This window comes from Eleutherodactylus coqui, chromosome 10, assembly GCF_035609145.1.
Source record: "Eleutherodactylus coqui strain aEleCoq1 chromosome 10, aEleCoq1.hap1, whole genome shotgun sequence".
NCBI lineage: Eukaryota > Metazoa > Chordata > Amphibia > Anura > Eleutherodactylidae > Eleutherodactylus > Eleutherodactylus coqui.
In genome coordinates this window covers 13,059,524-13,080,888 of record NC_089846.1, presented here as the reverse complement: position 1 = coordinate 13,080,888, position 21,365 = coordinate 13,059,524, and the positions used below count along the sequence as shown (strand labels likewise).

At 53.5% G+C, this 21,365-nt stretch overlaps 1 protein-coding gene across 1 annotated transcript in view; it reads right to left on the bottom strand.

The window, feature by feature from the left end:
* Nucleotides 1–19,690, bottom strand: part of NOTCH1 (notch receptor 1) — a 47,946-nt gene extending 28,256 nt beyond the window's left edge. The window contains exons 1-2 of the mRNA XM_066580247.1: nt 19,456–19,690; nt 12,246–12,318 (exon numbers count right to left, since the gene is read on the bottom strand). Coding sequence (XP_066436344.1) covers nt 12,246–12,318; nt 19,456–19,516 — 134 coding nt within the window. The 5' untranslated portion in view covers nt 19,517–19,690. The remainder of the gene's footprint in view (nt 1–12,245; nt 12,319–19,455) is intronic.
* Nucleotides 19,691–21,365: the final 1,675 nt, after the last annotated feature.

Genomic DNA, 21,365 nt, shown 5'->3' with positions numbered 1-21,365 from the left:
AAGCACAAAACAAGAACAAGGGGTAAAATACCCCAGACCGGGCCGCAGAGCAGCGTGGGAAACTGACGTAGAACAGAAATCACCACTTACACGGCTACCCGGTATCAGACGTCATCTTCTGTCCAGTTGTAAAAACTGGGGAAACAGTCAGTATGGCTGCATGTAGGTTGTCACCCAGCTTTCCTAGAGTGCAAAGTCAGGTAATACATCCAATTACTCAGGAGTCAGGGAATGCTGGGAAATATCTGGCAGCCATATTGATTGTTACCATCTAAGAAATTGTTGCAGCAACTACCTTTAGATAAGAGTTAATTCTCCAGTGCCCGGAGATGGCAGCGCCAGTTACCAGACACAGCGCCATGTCATCCACATTTCACTTGGCGGTCTTACGTGGCAGATCCAGACTTAGTTTTTTTTTCTCTTCTGCATCCTCTCGACTTCTTCTAGAAATAAATGTAACCGTGGGAAAGAAGTCTTAAAATGTAAAGGGGTCATGACTTTAATTAGCTCCATCCCCCGCCCCTGCCTCAGAGTAATCACCAAGTTTCTGAGTGCTTGGAGAAGCTCTAAATGTTTCCAGGTGCCGGGAAAGTCACGGAGTAAGCGCGCGCCTCTTACTGCAGACCGCGCGCCTCTTACTGCAGGCCGCGCGCCTCTTACTGCAGGCCGCGCGCCTCTTACTGCAGGCCGCGCGCCTCTTACTGCAGGCCGCGCGCCTCTTACTGCAGGCCGCGCGCCTCTTACTGCAGGCCGCGCGCCTCTTACTGCAGGCCGCGCGCCTCTTACTGCAGGCCGCGCGCCTCTTACTGCAGGCCGCGCGCCTCTTACTGCAGACCGCGCGCCTCTTACTGCAGACCGCGCGCCTCTTACTGCAGACCGCGCGCCTCTTACTGCAGACCGCGCGCCTCTTACTGCAGACCGCGCGCCTCTTACTGCAGACCGCGCGCCTCTTACTGCAGACCGCGCGCCTCTTACTGCAGACCGCGCGCCTCTTACTGCAGACCGCGCGCCTCTTACTGCAGACCGCGCGCCTCTTACTGCAGACCGCGCGCCTCTTACTGCAGACCGCGCGCCTCTTACTGCAGACCGCGCGCCTCTTACTGGAGACCGCGCGCCTCTTACTGGAGACCGCGCGCCTCTTACTGGAGACCGCGCGCCTCTTACTGGAGACCGCGCGCCTCTTACTGGAGACCGCGCGCCTCTTACTGGAGACCGCGCGCCTCTTACTGGAGACCGCGCGCCTCTTACTGGAGACCGCGCGCCTCTTACTGGAGACCGCGCGCCTCTTACTGGAGACCGCGCGCCTCTTACTGGAGACCGCGCGCCTCTTACTGGAGACCGCGCGCCTCTTACTGGAGACCGCGCGCCTCTTACTGGAGACCGCGCGCCTCTTACTGGAGACCGCGCGCCTCTTACTGGAGACCGCGCGCTCCACTTTTGGATGGACGACTGTCAGCCGTCAGGAAGGTTTCTTTTCCAGCAGACGTCTGTTACTCCATCGACCAAATGCAATATCCATGCGATCGCCTCAGACTAAAGGAGTTTTCCCAGTAAAGACATTTAGTATCCACAGGAGAGCGGATAAATGCCTGATCTCTACAATCTCCGTCGATCCTCAGACCGGCGCCTCGCGACAAATGTTAGAGTAGCGGTGGCTACTCTTAAGAGGCTGCAACATCACTTTCCCGAACTCCTGGCATCATGGCACTTAGGAAGCGAGTAGTGATGCTGTTGCCTCTGATTGGCTGCATTGGTCACCTGACTTCTGGTTACGTCAGCTGTCACAACAAACACTGGGACCACAGCGGGGCTGCAGCGCTGGATACTGGTGGCGGTGGCTAGGTAACTACTTTTTTTTTTTTTTTTATTACAGGCAGCTCTATTAAAGGAATGTTTTCCGGTAACCAGACAACCCCTTTAATGGAAAAACCATTTTAGAGAAACACATTAGGTAGATCAATCACTAAATGACCGTTTCATTGAGCAGCCATACGCATTTTAGCCCATTTCGGCCATTACGGTTGTTCCAAATGGCCGCACACGTTTACCGATACTGGGCGAAAGGAGGAACATTCTTTCAACGACTGTACCATATACACTGAAGTACTTACTACTGAGAATTTTATATTACTTAGTGACCCTCCAGGCCTTGAGAAACAAAGATGGCTGAACAGCTTCTCCGCCTACTTGACGCACACTGTGCATATTATGCGTGGGTAGTCTAAGACCCCACGTGCTGCCCTGACTGGCCGGCACTGATCATGTGAGCAGCACAGGTTAATCACAGCAGGTGGAGTGCCTTAGGGCTCACGTACATGGGGTATTGCCACTATGTAATACGCAGTTCTAAAAGCCCATTGATTTCTTTTGGACCGCTCACACCTGTGGTTTTTTCATGGCATATTAAACATTTGACAAGAAACGGATCACGTCATATTTTGGCGAGTAATATGCACTTATTTATATAGGCTATGGGGATTTAACACGTGCAGCGAATACACGTTACATGCGTGTTTCCAGTGTACTGCATATTATGCACAAAACACGCAGTGACAAATGGTGAGATGAAACAATGCCTCTACAGCGCCACCTATTGGAAGGCAGCATTCCTGCAAGTCAAGGTCAGAACTTTTAACACGACTTCCAGAAGGAATAGCAAACCATACACAGGTAGCCGTTTCGGGGTGATTGCCCATCATCAGTGTGCAGCAGGTTTCTGGCTTGGCTAGCGAGAGGCCTAGAGACGTGGGCCATTTGAAAATTTCCCAGAGGAGCATGGATGCCTTTAGAAGTCTCCTCACCCCTTCCAGGTGCTCTCCCTAAGGAGAAACGATACCCTTCCTAACCCACGTCTATAGGCCTCTTACTAGTCAAGCTAGAAACCTGCTGCACACTGATGAGGGGCAGACACCCCAAAATAGTCCCGTCTGTGTATGGTTATTTTTTGCTTTGGGAGAAGATAATGTTTTTGGCTCATAATTCCTAGTCATTGTAACAAGGCCTATCATTGACTTGCAAAAATGCTGCCTTCCAATAGGTGGCGCTGTAATCTTCCTATTTGCATATTTCCCATAGTAACATGCATGGCCTTCTAAGTCTCCTCACACCTTCTAGGTGCTCTCCCTAAGGAGAAACAATAGCCTTCCCAACCCCCGCAGTTACAATACACCCGTGTAAATGAGTGCTTAGACTAATGGTGGAAACTAATGCAGTAATGGAAGCTGCGGCGACCATTTCTGTTTCTCCAGGCCCGGAGGGTCGCTTTAACTTTTCATACATTGGCTTTGGTCTGGATGATGGTTATCTGCCATTAGTTGCCCATAATCATTCAACTCTTAAATTTCATCAAATAAGCCTCTCTGGTTGAAATCTATTGTTTTGATGAGAAACTCGTCGCCTCACAACGCGCCACACCAACCAGCCAGCAAAACACCATTGTACAAAGGGGTAAAACGAGAAAAAGGATAAAAAATAGCCAAAAACATCTACAGAAAGGATTGCTTTTTAACAATCCACATCATCAAATAAGTTTCCTGACAAGCTTCGATGAGATGAACGGACTGCGCAAAACTCAATATTGGGTTATGTCCCGATCCACCGGGGTTGGGGAGGAGGTTTGTCTCAATTCTTTAATCTGCTAGCGGTGAGGTAGAGCTCTACAACCAGACCAGTCCATGCCCCATACGAGGGGGTCGCTATACTACGTACGGCCCTGGCACATGCCACCAATTCCCTGCCTGAAGTATGGAACAGTTCTCGGAGCATCTGCCCCCAAAAACCACAAATGATCAGTTTAACCCGCTGAGCCGCCCCTGTCCTGCCCCCCTCGCAGCAGATGGATCTCCACCTGGATGGGACTTTCATGTGGTTTTTCTACATCTGTTCCAGGAATCTGCGGCCCGTTGCTAAACAGACGTCGCTGCAAATTTAGGTAAAACGATCGGATTATTAACCCTGCAAAGTAGTAATAACCGGCCCAAGAGACCGCGCAGCACAGCTAATAACCCACAACACACTGCAGGGGAAACTGGAACCCCAGCAAACTGTCCCCACAGGAGACCTCGTAACGCTCCCCGCAGACCTCGCTGGATGGCTGGACGGCTCGTACAACCAATGTGTCCAATAAAAAGTCTACACCACAACTCCCAGCATCCACCTCAACCATGAAAGACGAGACGCCACAGCGACAACATAGATCAGACTGTTTACCGCTGGGCTTATAATACTCTAAGTAGAGAAACTCCCGCTGAAGAGACTCATAGCTTACATTCAGACTCTTGAGTCACAGTCCATGTGGTCATTATAACCTATCCAGCTTTCCTAGAGCCCGGAAAGGCAAATTGTCTCTAGTAATCCAGGAAATGGGTCCGAATCAATCCATTAATCCAGAAATCAGCCATGTAGGTATGTGGAAAAGTTAGTACACTGCATACAAGAAGTTCTTCATAAGCCAGGAGACCTGCAGGAAGGGCATCCGGCATCCCCCTTGGTGACGTTCCTCAGGATCTGTGACCCCAGTGATGGGGTTCATGGCTGACCCCCGATTCCTAGCAAGACCCTGAGCAGTGTCAACATCTTCCGAGTGGCCAAGAATAGGCAAAGGGGGTGAGTTTACCAGATCAAGATTATGTCCCCGTAATTGAATAAGCGATTATGTCCCCCTGCTTCCTCAGCGACATTTAGGTAGATTTATCAAGCTGTCTTATAGTAAGAGCTCCTGTCTACGGGCCTAAGCATAAAACGTTGCGTATCAAAACCTGCATATTACTTGCGCATTTTCCTGCTTCTAAATGCGTATGTTTTTTGGGGGGGTTTTTGCGCGGGTATGGCGTTTCAATACGTGTGTAAAACAAATGCAGGCTGGGAAATACGCATATAGAGTGATGAATTAGTGTTTTGCACACAAGGCTTATGTAATGGGTTGCCTAAGCTCTGCGTATGCAAACACATCCATAGAGTTCAATGGGGGCTGTACTCGCATATTAGGCGGTAAAATAGAGCATGCTGGGATTTTTTGCATGCTTGTATAGACACGCAATGTCCACACGCTGGGCGCATGGAAGAATGAAAGTCCATTGACTTTCATTGCCTCCATTCCCCGTGTGTAATACGCGTTAAAAAAACACCCGTGGATATTCGCCCTAAGAATGTCTTTTATTGCCCGTAGCAGCCAATCAGAGCTTTGCTTTCATATATTAATGAGCCCTAGTAAAATGAAAGCGGAGCTCTGATTGGCTGCTAAGAACAACAAAAGGACAAGCTTACTATAACCCAAATTAATATAGATTGACTCTCCAGCCTATTCTAGCTCGTACGAATAACAGCGGCGTCATCGAGTTCATGAAACAGCGTTATTTACTTGCAAACAATCTGCATTACAGAAACTGCCATCAACTTCTGCGTTGGATCACTTGTCGCCGATGTTCTGATACTCCTAGAAGTGTCCTCAGAAGAACGGTGCGCCATCATGAGGATCCATCAGAAGGTTCTGCATTTGAAAAGTTGCGCATCTCTCTGAAAAAAAGTGTCTCCACATGACGTCCCTCCGGAGTGCCGAAACCTCTGAAAGCTGCACAACCGACTGGGATAGCCGACGCACCAGTTATTGCTTACAACTTGTATTGTGAGGTATATGTAGTGTCTATTTTCATACTAATCCCGTTTTTCTCGGTGGCGCCGGTCATTATATTCGGGCCGAAAAGTCTTTTTTTTAATGATAAAATAAAAGTACCATGGCGGTTGATCCTCAAATCGCGAAATATGGGTGTTTGGGATTATGGACACGGCAGCAATGCAGGCTGATGGGTATATGGAAGTTGTTCCTGACAGTAGAGCTCAAAACTCCCTCCCTCCCATTACTGGTCGTATGGTGCGCCCAGGTTCAATGGTGCACACCGATGCTGGGCTGCCTCCAACAACATTCAACCGGCACCGAATATCAGTCATGATCAAGTCACAGTGATCAAAAATGTTGATTCTTTTCTCCAACCTGTGCCCACACACAAAATAAAGAGTCTAAGGGCTCCTTAACACAGCTGTATTGTTACAGCGTGTTCCGTGCGCGGAATATGCTGTACCAGTCAACCATAGGCTCCCATGTCGCCAATCACATATATATTGAGCAAAATAGGCATGCAATAATAGAGTTAGGTCCTAGGTGGGGGCATGTCCTAGAGAGGGCGCGAGTTATGTCCTAGGTGGGGGCATGTCCTAGGGATGGCGCGAGTTATGTCCTAGGTGGGGGCATGTCCTAGGGATGGCGCGAGTTATGTCCTAGGTGGGGGCATGTCCTAGAGAGGGCGCGAGTTATGTCCTAGGTGGGGGCATGTCCTAGAGAGGGCGCGAGTTTTGTCCTACGTGGGGGCATGTCCTAGAGAGGGCGCGAGTTTTGTCCTACGTGGGGGCATGTCCTAGAGAGGGCGCGAGTTTTGTCCTACGTGGGGGCATGTCCTAGAGAGGGCGCGAGTTTTGTCCTACGTGGGGGCATGTCCTAGAGAGGGCGCGAGTTTTGTCCTACGTGGGGGCATGTCCTAGAGAGGGCGCGAGTTTTGTCCTACGTGGGGGCATGTCCTAGAGAGGGCGCGAGTTTTGTCCTACGTGGGGGCATGTCCTAGAGAGGGCGCGAGTTTTGTCCTACGTGGGGGCATGTCCTAGAGAGGGCGCGAGTTTTGTCCTACGTGGGGGCATGTCCTAGAGAGGGCGCGAGTTTTGTCCTACGTGGGGGCATGTCCTAGAGAGGGCGCGAGTTTTGTCCTACGTGGGGGCATGTCCTAGAGAGGGCGCGAGTTTTGTCCTACGTGGGGGCATGTCCTAGAGAGGGCGCGAGTTTTGTCCTACGTGGGGGCATGTCCTAGAGAGGGCGCGAGTTTTGTCCTACGTGGGGGCATGTCCTAGAGAGGGCGCGAGTTTTGTCCTACGTGGGGGCATGTCCTAGAGAGGGCGCGAGTTTTGTCCTACGTGGGGGCATGTCCTAGAGAGGGCGCGAGTTTTGTCCTACGTGGGGGCATGTCCTAGAGAGGGCGCGAGTTTTGTCCTACGTGGGGGCATGTCCTAGAGAGGGCGCGAGTTTTGTCCTACGTGGGGGCATGTCCTAGAGAGGGCGCGAGTTTTGTCCTACGTGGGGGCATGTCCTAGAGAGGGCGCGAGTTTTGTCCTACGTGGGGGCATGTCCTAGAGAGGGCGCGAGTTTTGTCCTACGTGGGGGCATGTCCTAGAGAGGGCGCGAGTTTTGTCCTACGTGGGGGCATGTCCTAGAGAGGGCGCGAGTTTTGTCCTACGTGGGGGCATGTCCTAGAGAGGGCGCGAGTTTTGTCCTACGTGGGGGCATGTCCTAGAGAGGGCGCGAGTTTTGTCCTACGTGGGGGCATGTCCTAGAGAGGGCGCGAGTTTTGTCCTACGTGGGGGCATGTCCTAGAGAGGGCGCGAGTTTTGTCCTACGTGGGGGCATGTCCTAGAGAGGGCGCGAGTTTTGTCCTACGTGGGGGCATGTCCTAGAGAGGGCGCGAGTTTTGTCCTACGTGGGGGCATGTCCTAGAGAGGGCGCGAGTTTTGTCCTACGTGGGGGCATGTCCTAGAGAGGGCGCGAGTTTTGTCCTACGTGGGGGCATGTCCTAGAGAGGGCGCGAGTTTTGTCCTACGTGGGGGCATGTCCTAGAGAGGGCGCGAGTTTTGTCCTACGTGGGGGCATGTCCTAGAGAGGGCGCGAGTTTTGTCCTACGTGGGGGCATGTCCTAGAGAGGGCGCGAGTTTTGTCCTACGTGGGGGCATGTCCTAGAGAGGGCGCGAGTTTTGTCCTACGTGGGGGCATGTCCTAGAGAGGGCGCGAGTTTTGTCCTACGTGGGGGCATGTCCTAGAGAGGGCGCGAGTTTTGTCCTACGTGGGGGCATGTCCTAGAGAGGGCGCGAGTTTTGTCCTACGTGGGGGCATGTCCTAGAGAGGGCGCGAGTTTTGTCCTACGTGGGGGCATGTCCTAGAGAGGGCGCGAGTTTTGTCCTACGTGGGGGCATGTCCTAGAGAGGGCGCGAGTTTTGTCCTACGTGGGGGCATGTCCTAGAGAGGGCGCGAGTTTTGTCCTACGTGGGGGCATGTCCTAGAGAGGGCGCGAGTTTTGTCCTACGTGGGGGCATGTCCTAGAGAGGGCGCGAGTTTTGTCCTACGTGGGGGCATGTCCTAGAGAGGGCGCGAGTTTTGTCCTACGTGGGGGCATGTCCTAGAGAGGGCGCGAGTTATGTCCTAGGTGGGGACATGTCCTAGAGAAGGCATGAGTTATTTCCTAGGTGGGGGCATGTCCTAGAAAGGGCGCGAGTTATGTCCTACGTGGGGGCATGTCCTAGAGAAGGCGCGAGTTATGTGCTAGGTGGGGCACATAATGAAGACAGACGCCACATAAAGATAGTTTTTCTGAGACCCTAACGGAATGGAAAGTAATAGCGGTGACCAGACAAAAATAGATGACTGAAAATAGGGTTACCTCACTGAATATTCAAAACAGCCCCCAGGAGAATGATTTAAAGCTATTGCAGGTTTGTGTGTCCGCAACCTACAAAATGCCTGGTCCCTGTATTATAATTTGCACATTGTTAACCAGAATCCCCATCATCCACAGGCACACAAATATTATTAGCCACCCTCCTATAAACTGCTAATTTACAGCAGTGTCGGCAGCACTATATAAGCGCCCTGCACCATTAATCTCAACACTTTAGATGTATGTGGCAGCAGATTAACCACCTTGCAGGTGACCGCCGCCGCTCTCCTTATAACTGCTGCGCCGCCTTGCAGGGTGACCTCCGCCGCTTTCCTTATAACTGCTGCGCCGCTCTCCTTATAACTGCTGCGCCGCCTTGCAGAGTGACCGCCGCTTTCCTTATAACTGCTGCGCCGCCTTGCAGGGTGACCTCTGCTGCTCTCCTTATAACTGCTGCGCCGCCTTGCAGGGTGACCTCCGCCACTCTCCTTATAACTGCTGCGCCGCCTTGCAGGGTGACCTCCGCCACTCTCCTTATAACTGCTGCGCCGCCTTGGGGTTATTTGCAAGTTGAACTCATTGAAAAAGTTATTAACAAGCAGTGAGCTGTGAATCTCCCACCTCTGTAGGGACGTTACCCTCACGAGGAGGGAAATATTAACACGCTGGCATGAGAACCCGAGGGCAGGAGATGCACCATTAAACTCCAGAAATGGCAGCCAGGGTAAGTCAGGCATGGCAAGCATCTGGGCACATGCAGCTACCTCCCCTATATACTCAAGCACACACAACCTACACAAAGTGCCATTTCCTTCCCATCCACCCTTTTGTACCCGGGCACATCGTGTGCACAGCAAGAAAAGGCAGGAGGAAGTGCGAGTTTTGTAGACCTAAAATAACCTGAGTGGAATTTGTTGCCCGTCTGATAGGAAATTGTGAACAAAGCAAATAGCTCGTTATAAAGGGTAAGCGGCATTCACATGCTATAGCAGCCTGTGGCGCGGCATGTGCTGCTCTACTGCGGTATTATACCACAGCAGTAAAACCATAGAGAGGGGCAAGATCCGAGGCCGTCTGTGCAAACATCTGTTGGCTGCAGCGCTGGCAGATGGACAGGCAGAGACCCCTCTCACAGGTCATTATACAGGGGGGGGGGGGGGGGGACCTGTTCATACTTCTCATCTTCTCCTGGTCAAGATGGTAAAAACTCTGAAGAAAAGCTGGGTGGCCAGCAGTGCGGCCATCATCACAGCTCACGCAGGAGGCGTCGCCCAGTTTACTACAACCTTAGGGTGCATTTATACGCGCAATTTTAGTACTTGCGTTTGTGTTACGAGACGCAGAAAACTCGCCCGAAAATACAACCCATTATTTGCATTATCTCGCAGCGATGCCACAAAATAGAAAAATTTGCAAGCTGTCCTATTTTGGCAGAAAACCCGCCCATTATTTCCTCGCATGCACAAGTGAGCTTCATGTGAGTACGATGCGATTTTTAGATCTTCCTACTGAAACATGCGATTTTCATGCGTGTGAATAGTATGTAATCGCACATGCATAGAAAAATTGCAGTTTTCAAAGTGCTTTATCTGGGTTTCTCGGGCTGTTATTGCACTCACCCCTATAAATGAACCCTTATGTGAGAGCGTGAGGATGCATCACATTAGAACTTGGTACGCCAACCATTCAGAAGCCTGGGAAAGCTGCGTCAACCCCACGAGGAGCCTCCAAGATGTCCATCACCCAGCTTTTCAAGGAACAGAAAACAGACGTGACGCCGGGATATTTACTACGGAGAGAAGTTTAATTAAAGAACTCATGCCAAGAAGCCCCTGGGCACTTGGAGCGCTCTGATATAATCCGGCATCTGGCTGAGAGTTCCAGACTTTGTAAACTCAGGAGTCTCGCTCTCTTTACATCTCAGCCCCAGAAAAAACGGAATCTCCTTTCTTTCCCAATAAGGTTTTTATTTCACTTGACTTTCTAATTGGATTTGGGGGAAATATAAAGGAACCTTTGTGGGCAGAACTGATAAGTGACAGGTGAAACGGAGACGTGGCTGCCAGCCAGTGCGCCATATTGTGTCCTAGCTTGGCTCAGATGCCACGCTATCAGTCCTGACGCTTATCTGGACCTGGCGCTGAGATGACAGAGGCTCTAAAAATCAGGAGGGAGTGAGGGAGGGGCAGCGAATACCAGAAACTTCCCATTAAACAACTCACATCCCACTTATTAGACTCCGAACGCCGATATAACCAGTGGCTTAATTGGTGCAATTAATGTTCCGGGTTGCTGTGGAGGGGAAGGGGATGCAAGAACATCGGGCGATAATTGCACTTTTCTTTAAAGACGTCCCTTTGGGAAATTTATTTAAGGAGATGATCGGGCTTAAAATGACTGAGCTACTTAGCATTACACAGCCGGATACACCGGGAGGAGTCACTGGAAGGCATCCATCAGAACAGTTGTGTTATTCAGAGGGCCCCTGGGAGCGGGCAACCATCTGCCTGCAGATTACGGGCACCACGCTCATTTAAGAGCGCTGTTTTCGCGGCTTGCCACCCCAGCTTCGCTTTATCTGGCTCCTAGCGACAAATTACACACAGAAGCACACAAAAAAAAAAGCCCGGATGGGGGCAGTGCGGACCCTGCTCATTTGGGTACAGCTGCCGGGAAACTCCTGGAGACTATTTTGCAATCAAACGCCGCACTACAGCGATTCGCGAGCGTCACACTGACGGGAAGAAACAGAATCTCCATCCAATTAATTTAGATTAGAAAACTCAATGAGGAGATATTACACAAGTCCTGCTTTTGTTTGTACGGATGCGTCTTGCTCTGATAGCGGATTGTGGCCCGCGAAGCCGCAGGTAGAATATTCCAGAATAGATTTCCTTGGACACAAGTTTCTCATCAAGTTTCCTCTAAAGTTTCATCATTTTCCCCCCTTTCATTCTTTGTCCTTGGGGTGGGGAATAATAGCAGCCCCCAAGAATAAAAAAGTGGCAGCGATGCATTGTGGGACAGCGCGTGATTAGTCACACAATGATAATCTGCATCTCGGAATAATGGAGACCAAATTTCGAGCGGACCCCAGCTGTCGCTTCTTACAATGAAAAGAAAACAAGATTTACAGCGTCAAGCGTCCGTGCGGCTTCAGTGCCGGGGAGGGGAGGAGGAAAAAAGTGGTCTGTATTCATTAGGGGCTCGCAACAGAGGGGCCGTGCTTTGTACCACCGCCTGTCAATAGGCCTCAGTGACTCGCTATTGTTCAGCAGGATCATCCTGGGGGTGAGTGCTGACATTGCCGGGACGCTTCTAAAGCCTCAACGCTGTTCACGACTACCTGAGCAACCAAATATGAGACATTTATAGCCCCCAGGTAGCAGGACCCCCATAGTCACATGTACAGAGGTGAATGCCCCCAAAGGTTGTACCCGTGTTGGAGATAGGCAATATAAATCAGGGGATTTCTGCACTGTCGCACATCGATTAGAGAATCCTACAGTCAGCCTCTGTCCAACTAGAAATGGCTGATAACAGGGAGCAGTAGATTGTAGGACAGGTGAATACAATCTTTTCCTCCCTGTGATCAGCCATTTCTGGTCCAAGAAAAGCTATATGTAGAACAAGTGATTACAATCAACCTCTGCCGAACCAGAAATGGCTGATAACAGGGAAGATTAGAAGACACTCAATTATACCATGAACAGTATAGCAGTGGTATTTATGGCATCGGGGAGGGATAACAGTAACCCATGGTGGGCCACCACTTACCTGCACTCCGTCCCGCTTGCTTCGCATCTTCCGTTATTCAGGCACGTCTCTCCTGGCTGAGTGCACCGTAAACCTGCAAGAAGTGAGAAGGGTCAGGAGGATGAACAACAAGACAGAAGTTCTCACCAGTGTAACAACACTTAGGTGGATGGATACAGATACACAGAAACGACACCCATCTGTTACAGCAGTAATTAGGAAAGTTGTCAATACAAGGCAGCTGCCACACCCCTGGCCACTGGAGCCCCCCAGACACAGATCCACGCCCGAACAGCTGCATCACCATCATCACCATGTGTCCGGGACGCCAACACCAAGCTGAAGGGGAGGAAGGAGATCTACCGTAACTGAGTGATACACCGCACCACTGGGCACTTTACCGCACCGTGGGGAACCCTAACACGGCGGGGACTACACCGCACCGTGGGGAACCCCCACACGGCGGGGACTACACCGCACCGTGGGGAACCCCCACACGGCGGGGACTACACCGCACCGTGGGGAACCCCCACACGGCGGGGACTACACCGCACCGTGGGGAACCCCCACACGGCGGGGACTACACCGCACCGTGGGGAACCCCCACACGGCGGGGACTACACCGCACCGCTGGGCACCATACACGGCGGGCACTACACCGCACCGCTGGGCACCATACACGGCGGGCACTACACCGCACCGCTGGGCACCATACACGGCGGGCACTACACCGCACCGCTGGGCACCATACACGGCGGGCACTACACCGCACCGCTGGGCACCATACACGGCGGGCACTACACCGCACCGCTGGGCACCATACACGGCGGGCACTACACCGCACCGCTGGGCACCATACACGGCGGGCACTACACCGCACCGCTGGGCACCATACACGGCGGGCACTACACCGCACCGCTGGGCACCATACACGGCGGGCACTACACCGCACCGCTGGGCACCATACACGGCGGGCACTACACCGCACCGCTGGGCACCATACACGGCGGGCACTACACCGCACCGCTGGGCACCATACACGGCAGGCACTACACCGCACCGCTGGGCACCATACACGGCAGGCACTACACCGCACCGCTGGGCACCATACACGGCAGGCACTACACCGCACCGCTGGGCACCATACACGGCAGGCACTACACCGCACCGCTGGGCACCATACACGGCAGGCACTACACCGCACCGCTGGGCACCATACACGGCAGGCACTACACCGCACCGCTGGGCACCATACACGGCAGGCACTACACCGCACCGCTGGGCACCATACACGGCAGGCACTACACCGCACCGCTGGGCACCATACACGGCAGGCACTACACCGCACCGCTGGGCACCATACACGGCAGGCACTACACCGCACCGCTGGGCACCATACACGGCAGGCACTACACCGCACCGCTGGGCACCATACACGGCGGGCACTACACCGCACCGCTGGGCACCATACACGACGGGCACTACACCGCACCGCTGGGCACCATACACGGCAGGCACTACACCGCACCGCTGGGCACCATACACGGCAGGCACTACACCGCACCGCTGGGCACCATACACGGCGGGCACTACACCGCACCGCTGGGCACCATACACGGCGGGCACTACACCGCACCGCTGGGCACCATACACGGCGGGCACTACACCGCACCGCTGGGCACCATACACAACGGGCACTACACCGCACCGCTGGGCACCATACACGGCGGGCACTACACCGCACCGCTGGGCACCATACACGGCAGGCACTACACCGCACCGCTGGGCACCATACACGGCAGGCACTACACCGCACCGCTGGGCACCATACATGGCAGGCACTACACCGCACCGCTGGGCACCATACATGGCAGGCACTACACTGCACCCCTGGGCACCATACACGACGGGCACTACACTGCACCGCTGGGCACCATACATGGCAGGCACTACACCGCACCGCTGGGCACCATACACGGCAGGCACTACACCGCACCGCTGGGCACCATACATGGCAGGCACTACACCGCACCGCTGGGCACCATACATGGCAGGCACTACACTGCACCCCTGGGCACCATACACGACGGGCACTACACTGCACCGCTGGGCACCATACATGGCAGGCACTACACCGCACCGCTGGGCACCATACACGGCAGGCACTACACCGCACCGCTGGGCACCCCACACGGCGGGCATTACACTGCAGGCCTCTGGTCACCTGTGTGTCCTCCCTGCAGGCAGCCGACATGTTTCTGTTATTTTCCACACTGGAGTCTGAATTATAACACGGAATCAGCAGAGCCGTCAGGATAGGACATGCTGGGAGTTGTAGTGACCAGGGATTTATCGTTGGAGCCTGGTTTAGTTGTCATAAGCTCTTTTACACTCAGAACAGGAGATTCTTATGCATTCATTGTTGTGGAATCATAAGGGCTCTTTACCCACTTGCGGTTTTTTAACGCGAATGTCAACGGGACTTTCTAATGTTGTGCGATGCGTTAACATTAGAAAGCCCCATTGACATTCGCGTTAAAAAAACGCAAGTGTGTGTGAGCCCTTAGGCTGGGTTCACACAGGGCAGATTTGCCGCACGGAATTTCGCTGCGGCAAATCCACCTGTGGCCGCTAATCCCGGGATTAGCAAACCATGTGGACGAGATTTCTGCCGCAGCATGCTCATTCTTTTCCTACCTCCACAGCGGCCAGGCCGCTTCAAAACCTGCAGCTAAGTGCCGCGGGTTTTAAAGCAGCGCTTCTCTCGGCGGAAATCTTGCGGTTTTTCGCTGTGGCCAAACTGCGAGATTTCCGCCGGGATTCCGCTGTGTGGGAACCCAGGCTTAGGGGACGAGTTTGTTTCACATGGAGTTTCTCCCCCACAACGCTCCGCTCCTGCCCCCCCAATGCCCCACAACGCTCCGCTCCTGCCCCCCCAATGCCCCACAACGCTCCGCTCCTGCCCACCCAATGCCCCACAACGCTCCGCTCCTGCCCACCCAATGCCCCACAACGCTCCGCTCCTGCCCACCCAATGCCCCACAACGCTCCGCTCCTGCCCTCCCAATGCCCCACAACGCTCCGCTCCTGCCCTCCCAATGCCCCACAACGCTCTTGCCCTCACTGCACTCATGCCCCTTAACACCTTACCAATCCTACTGAAACTTCCCCGCACCCCCAATAAACTCCAAATATACCTCTTCTCCCCAAACAAAGTCAAGTTTAGGAGTGTGAAGAGTGGGCAGTGGTGCATCTAAAGGGCCATTCCTCTGCCTCACACCCGTAACTGTCCTGAAGTGGCCAGTGGGGGGGAGGGGACGTGCGACATAAATGACACCCCCTCCCTGCCCCTCCAGCCTGCTCCTGGGAAAACACAACAGCTGCAGAGCAGGGTCTATTCTTCATCCCCAACAAAGGGGGAAATCAGAGCCGGCCATTGTGGGGAGCTGCACACACCTCTCGGCATATTGTTCAGCACAGGGCAGGAATCCATGTCCCGCTCCCCCTGTCACTTAATACCTGCAGCCCCCCGCCATGAGAGCACACTGCAGCCTGTGTCTGCCCGCCCGGAGAGGGGGCATCAAAGAGAGGGCCGATTAACTCCTCAGAGCAGGAGCAGCGCTCCACCTGTGGGGAGGCCATAGCTGCCGGGACACTACAAAGCCCAGCAGGCTCACCTGACTTGCTGAGCGCCCCAGTTCAACACGTATGAGGGGCACAATGAAAACAAGTGGCGGGTGATCGTCCGTTACATCAGCCTTCCCCGGCTTGGATACAACTAGGTCAGAGCGGAAAGGATGACAGCCCCGCTTACAGTCAGACGAGGCTGCTGACAGTCATTCCGCTATAGGAAATGAATGATCTGAACCCCGAAACCAGACGGGGAAAGTCTGCGCCTCCAGCTTCTGGGCAGAGGAGGACAACTGCTTCTATGAAGCGCGTGGAGAGGCACACAGATGTCCTACTCCACCCTGATGGGGCGTGAGAGGATCCTCAAATACAAGCCTTCCAGCCAGCGTTAGACATAATATACCCTCCAGTGTCGCCCCAGAACAGCGCCTGTCACTACCGGCCCCGCCATACCTCTGTGACATCAACCACTAATCCCTACAGGTTAACCCCCTCAGTGCTGGGCAGAATCACTAGAAACCCATCTGCCCAATCAAGAAAGCTCTAAACTTTACTAGTAAAGAAGTCTTGTCTGCTTCATCATCATCTGCCCACCGGGGGCGCCGCGTCTCAGAAAGTTCCAGAACTCTAGTAATAAATTACCAAAATTGAGTTCTCTTCCTTTTTACGATTTAACCCTTTCTGTCCCAACCCACTGACGGCAGTTAAGGCTCATCCACAGTGGTGGCAGCTTCCACCTGTCTCCCATCATGTAGAAGAGATGGTAGAACGGACACCTCTGCGTGCGGGAGCCGGCTTCCGCCGCTCAACAGAAAGCAGAAGAATGACTGTGCTCCATCTCGAGGGTTTCCTGTGTCTCAGTCTGGGGAGACAGTGAAACCACTAACAATGAATTGCAAGCTCATGGGACAAGTCAGCCAGTAACTGCAGCTCATTGCTTTACAGGACTGATAGCAGGCGACAGTCCCAGGACTCCAGGAGCCGGGCAGCTATTAAAGGGGTTGTCTAGGGTTAGAAAAACATGGCTGCTTTCTTCCAAACACAGCGCCACTCTTGTTCGTAGGATGTATCTGGTATTGCAGCTCAGCTCTGGTTCACTTGTACAGTGACATCGGACCCCATCAGGGATATACATTATATTATGGAGCACGGCCCCAGGCAGAGGCGCTACATTTGCCACAAGTCTCCGGATTCTGATACTTTTTGTCTATTTTGTTGTTACCAAAACATTGAAGAGAAAAGAGATAACGAGGAGAAGCCGAGGCTCCAGGAACCCCAAGGCCCAGCCGGCTCCTGGAACCCCAAGGCCCAGCCGGCTCCAGGAACCCCAAGGCCCAGCCGGCTCCAGGAACCCCAAGGCCCAGCCGGCTCCAGAAACCCCAAGGCCCAGCCGGCTCCAGGAACCCCAAGGCCCAGCCGGCTCCTGGAACCCCAAGGCCCAGCCGGCTCCTGGAACCCCCAAGGCCCAGCCGGCTCCTGGAACCCCCAAGGCCCAGCCGGCTCCTGGAACCCCAAAGGCCCAGCCGGCTCCTGGAACCCCCAAGGCCCAGCCGTCTCCTGGAACCCCCAAGGCCCAGCCGTCTCCTGGAACCCCAAGGCCCAGCCGGCTCCAGGAACCCCAAGGCCCAGCCGGCTCCTGGAACCCTACTGGGAGGTGTAGTGTGCAGTAGAAGTCCAATCACAGACCCCAATAATGTACAGGTCCGGGGTAAACAAGCGGGGCATCAGCAGCGCCCCCCGCTGACAAGGAGGCACTCATCTACACAACCTTATAACCAGCATCACACAGCAGGGATCCTGAGAACCAGTTCCCCCTGAACAAGTACCCCCTCTAAAGATAGAAAGTGTCATCCAGACCAGCTAGAGTGTCAGCTCTGCGGGACAGAAGCCTGATGATGAGCAATCAGTGGCACCATGACTGGCAGCTAAAGCTATACATCCCCCTGTACCAGCGGACCCACACGCAGAACGCGCCGTGCTAGCGGACCCACACGCAGAACGCGACGCGCTTGGGTCCTCTGGTGCGGTGCGTCCTGTGTGTATAGACAGCAGTGAGTGGAGCGTCAGCTCTTAGGCTCAGTCTACACACAGGAGACAATATAGCCCAGCCATAAGATTAGTCTACAGAATGCGTTACACTTTATATACAGCTCCGGGCCGTTACGTTGTATCACTGTGTACACACGACATGTTACACGGCAGTGAGTAGACTGCAAGCTCTTGGGCTCAGTGCATACATGTACAGCTCCTGAACAAGTGGGATCAGTCTATATAGGACATGGTACAGTGGAGTGCCAGCTCTTGGGCTCAGCTTATACATTGGAGGTTACATTCTATCAGTCCAGACGCAGGACACGTTACAATGTATCAGTCTACACACAGAACATAAATAGCCTGCAGGAAGTGGATCGCCAGCTCTTGGGCTCAATCCACACACAAGACATGTTACACTGCACACACAGCTCTTCCCGGCCGTTACAATGTATCAGTGAATGGATCGCCAGCTCTTGGGCTCAGTCCACACACAAGACATGTTACACTGCACACACAGCTCTACCCGGCCGTTACAATGTATCAGTGAGCGGATCGCCAGCTCTTGGGCTCAGTCCACACACAAGACATGTTACACTACACACACAGGGCCTCCCGGCCGTTACAATGTGTCAGTGAGTAGATCGCCAGCTCTTGGGTTCAGTCCACACACAAGACATGTTACACTGCACACACAGCTCTACCCGGCCGTTACAATGTATCAGTGAGCGGATCGCCAGCTCTTGGGCTCAGTCCACACACAAGACATGTTACACTACACACACAGGGCCTCCCGGCCGTTACAATGTGTCAGTGAGTAGATCGCCAGCTCTTGGGCTCAGTCCACACACAAGACATGTTACACTGCACACACAGCTCCTCCCGGCCGTTACAATGTATCAGTGAGTGGATCGCCAGCTCTTGGGCTCAGTCCACACACAAGACATGTTACACTACACACACAGGGCCTCCCGGCCGTTACAATGTGTCAGTGAGTAGATCGCCAGCTCTTGGGTTCAGTCCACCACACACAAGACATGTTACACTGCACACACAGCTCTTCCCGGCCGTTACAATGTGTCAGTGAGTGGATCGCCAGCTCTTGGGCTCAGTCCACACACAAGACATGTTACACTGCACACACAGCTCCTCCCGGCCGTTACAATGTATCAGTGAATGGATCGCCAGCTCTTGGGCTCAGTCCACCACACACAAGACATGTTACACCGCACACACAGCTCTTCCCGGCCGTTACAATGTGTCAGTGAGTGGATCGCCAGCTCTTGGGCTCAGTCCACACACAAGACATGTTACACTGCACACACAGCTCCTCCCGGCCGTTACAATGTATCAGTGAATGGATCGCCAGCTCTTGGGCTCAGTCCACCACACACAAGACATGTTACACCGCACACACAGCTCCTCCCGGCCGTTACAATGTATCAGTGAGTAGATCGCCAGCTCTTGGGCTCAGTCCACACACAAGACATGTTACACTGCACACGCAGCTCTTCCCGGCCGTTACAATGTGTCAGTGAGTGGATCGCCAGCTCTTGGGCTCAGCCTGTACCTTGCACGGCGGCGGTGATGGCCAGCAGCAGCAGTACGGCGGCGGCTAGGCTCCGCTCCATTCCTCCTGGTTGCGGCTACAGATCGCACATCGGTGTCGGGTGCGCGGCTCCACACGCGGTGTCCGTCGGCCGTCTCCCCGGAGCCCCCAGACTCCTCCAGTCTCTGCAGGGAAATGCCTGTTCGGGCGGCGGAGCGCGGTGCTGCTCTGCAGTGTGCTTCCGCCGGCACAGGACGGACTACTTGTCTCCAAACTTCAAAAGTTGTGACTTGTGCCGCGGAGGGATCCGGCTGATGCTGCTCATTAGCATGTGAATGGGAGTGTGGAGGGCGCAGCGCAGGGAGGGGGAGGGGCTGGGGTAAGGGCTTTGGGGACTGCTGACAGGAAGCACTGTCAGGGGACCAGAACTCCCAGCAGTGTGCAGCTACATAATGGCAAGGCATGCTGTCACTTTTAGTACTCCCATAACATTGTCAGTCCTCCATCACATGGCGTGCAGATACTGCTGGTACTTGTAGTCCTCCATCACATGGTGTGCAGATACTGCTGGTACTTGTAGTCCTCCATCACATGGCGTGCAGATACTGCTGGTACTTGTAGTCCTCCCATAACGCGCAGTCCTATGGGTTCACTCACACAAGCTGGTTAAGACGCACCAAGCTAGGACGTTTTGGATTTCTTTCCGCGCACATGTGATAGTCGCAGGTCAGAATGGCGCGATGGACATGAATGGGGTTTCAAGGCAAAGATCGCACCGGGCTCGCACGCCGTGTGCTGCCATTTTTTTTACAAGTCCTGGAATAACATGCAATTTTTAAAACATGTGAAAACCGCATGGCGCTCGCAGAAAACTTGCATCTTTGCAGGCGTGACAGCGGTCTGGGGAAACAGGTAAAATTAAAAGTCTGTTTTGCATGCGACTTGCACTGCAGACTGGGATGGGACACTTGCATGCGGCCTGCGCCATTCTTGTGATCGCCATGTTACGTTCGCACCGTGACTCCAGTGGCAATCATTAGATGCAACATCACAGTGCAATACTGCGAGCAAAGTCACCGTGGAGCTGTACATCCAGTGCGACCGACAACTTGTGCGCTACGGCGAAACCCAGGACTAAAGTAGTTGTCCGGCAGTGAAGAAATGGCGCTATGTCCTGTTCCGGGGATGCCGAGCTGCCATCACCAGGCTCTTACTACTTCCACCCCCCCTGCAGCATTACGTAATGCTGGCTACTAGCGGGGGTCCGCAATGCAGACCTCCACATCTGCCCTATAGGATACGCGGTTGGGAATCGCCGACAATCCCGCTAATAATGCAGATTTTTGCCGTAATAGGTACAATTTTCCACCTTATTCATCTTCTGAAGCACAGAGCCCCCCAGTCACAGCTCAGACCCCCAACCCCACAGCACCTGATGCTCTATTGGACACAGCTTGGATTACGCGGAGGCCGCCACACTTCGGCCTATTTGTTAAGGACGACACGTAGTGAACGGGGACCAGATACAACCATCTGTCAAATACTGCACTGCATCTCCTCCCCCTCAGCTTCACTGGGAGTCATCTGGACACGATGATCAGGGGCCGCCACCAGAACCGCCGGCTGCTGCTCAATAAGAAAAGCAACAGTGATGGTAGGAGCCGCCGTCAGATCATCGTCATTCAGGACGAGTTCTGCAACCTTCACATAGACTTTGATTCAATTTCTCACAATTTTCAAGATCATTGCTTGCTGTCAGTAAATGAAACCCCTTGCTAAGCTTGTCCTGCTCCCATAGACTGTTTGTTCCAAGGCTTTCCTTTATCTGGTAACAACCCCCCAAAAAGCCCACAAGCCTCATTTACTAACGAATTACCCAAAATTCTAGATGATCTCGGAAACTCAAAATGCAGAACTGGAGATCTGCAGAT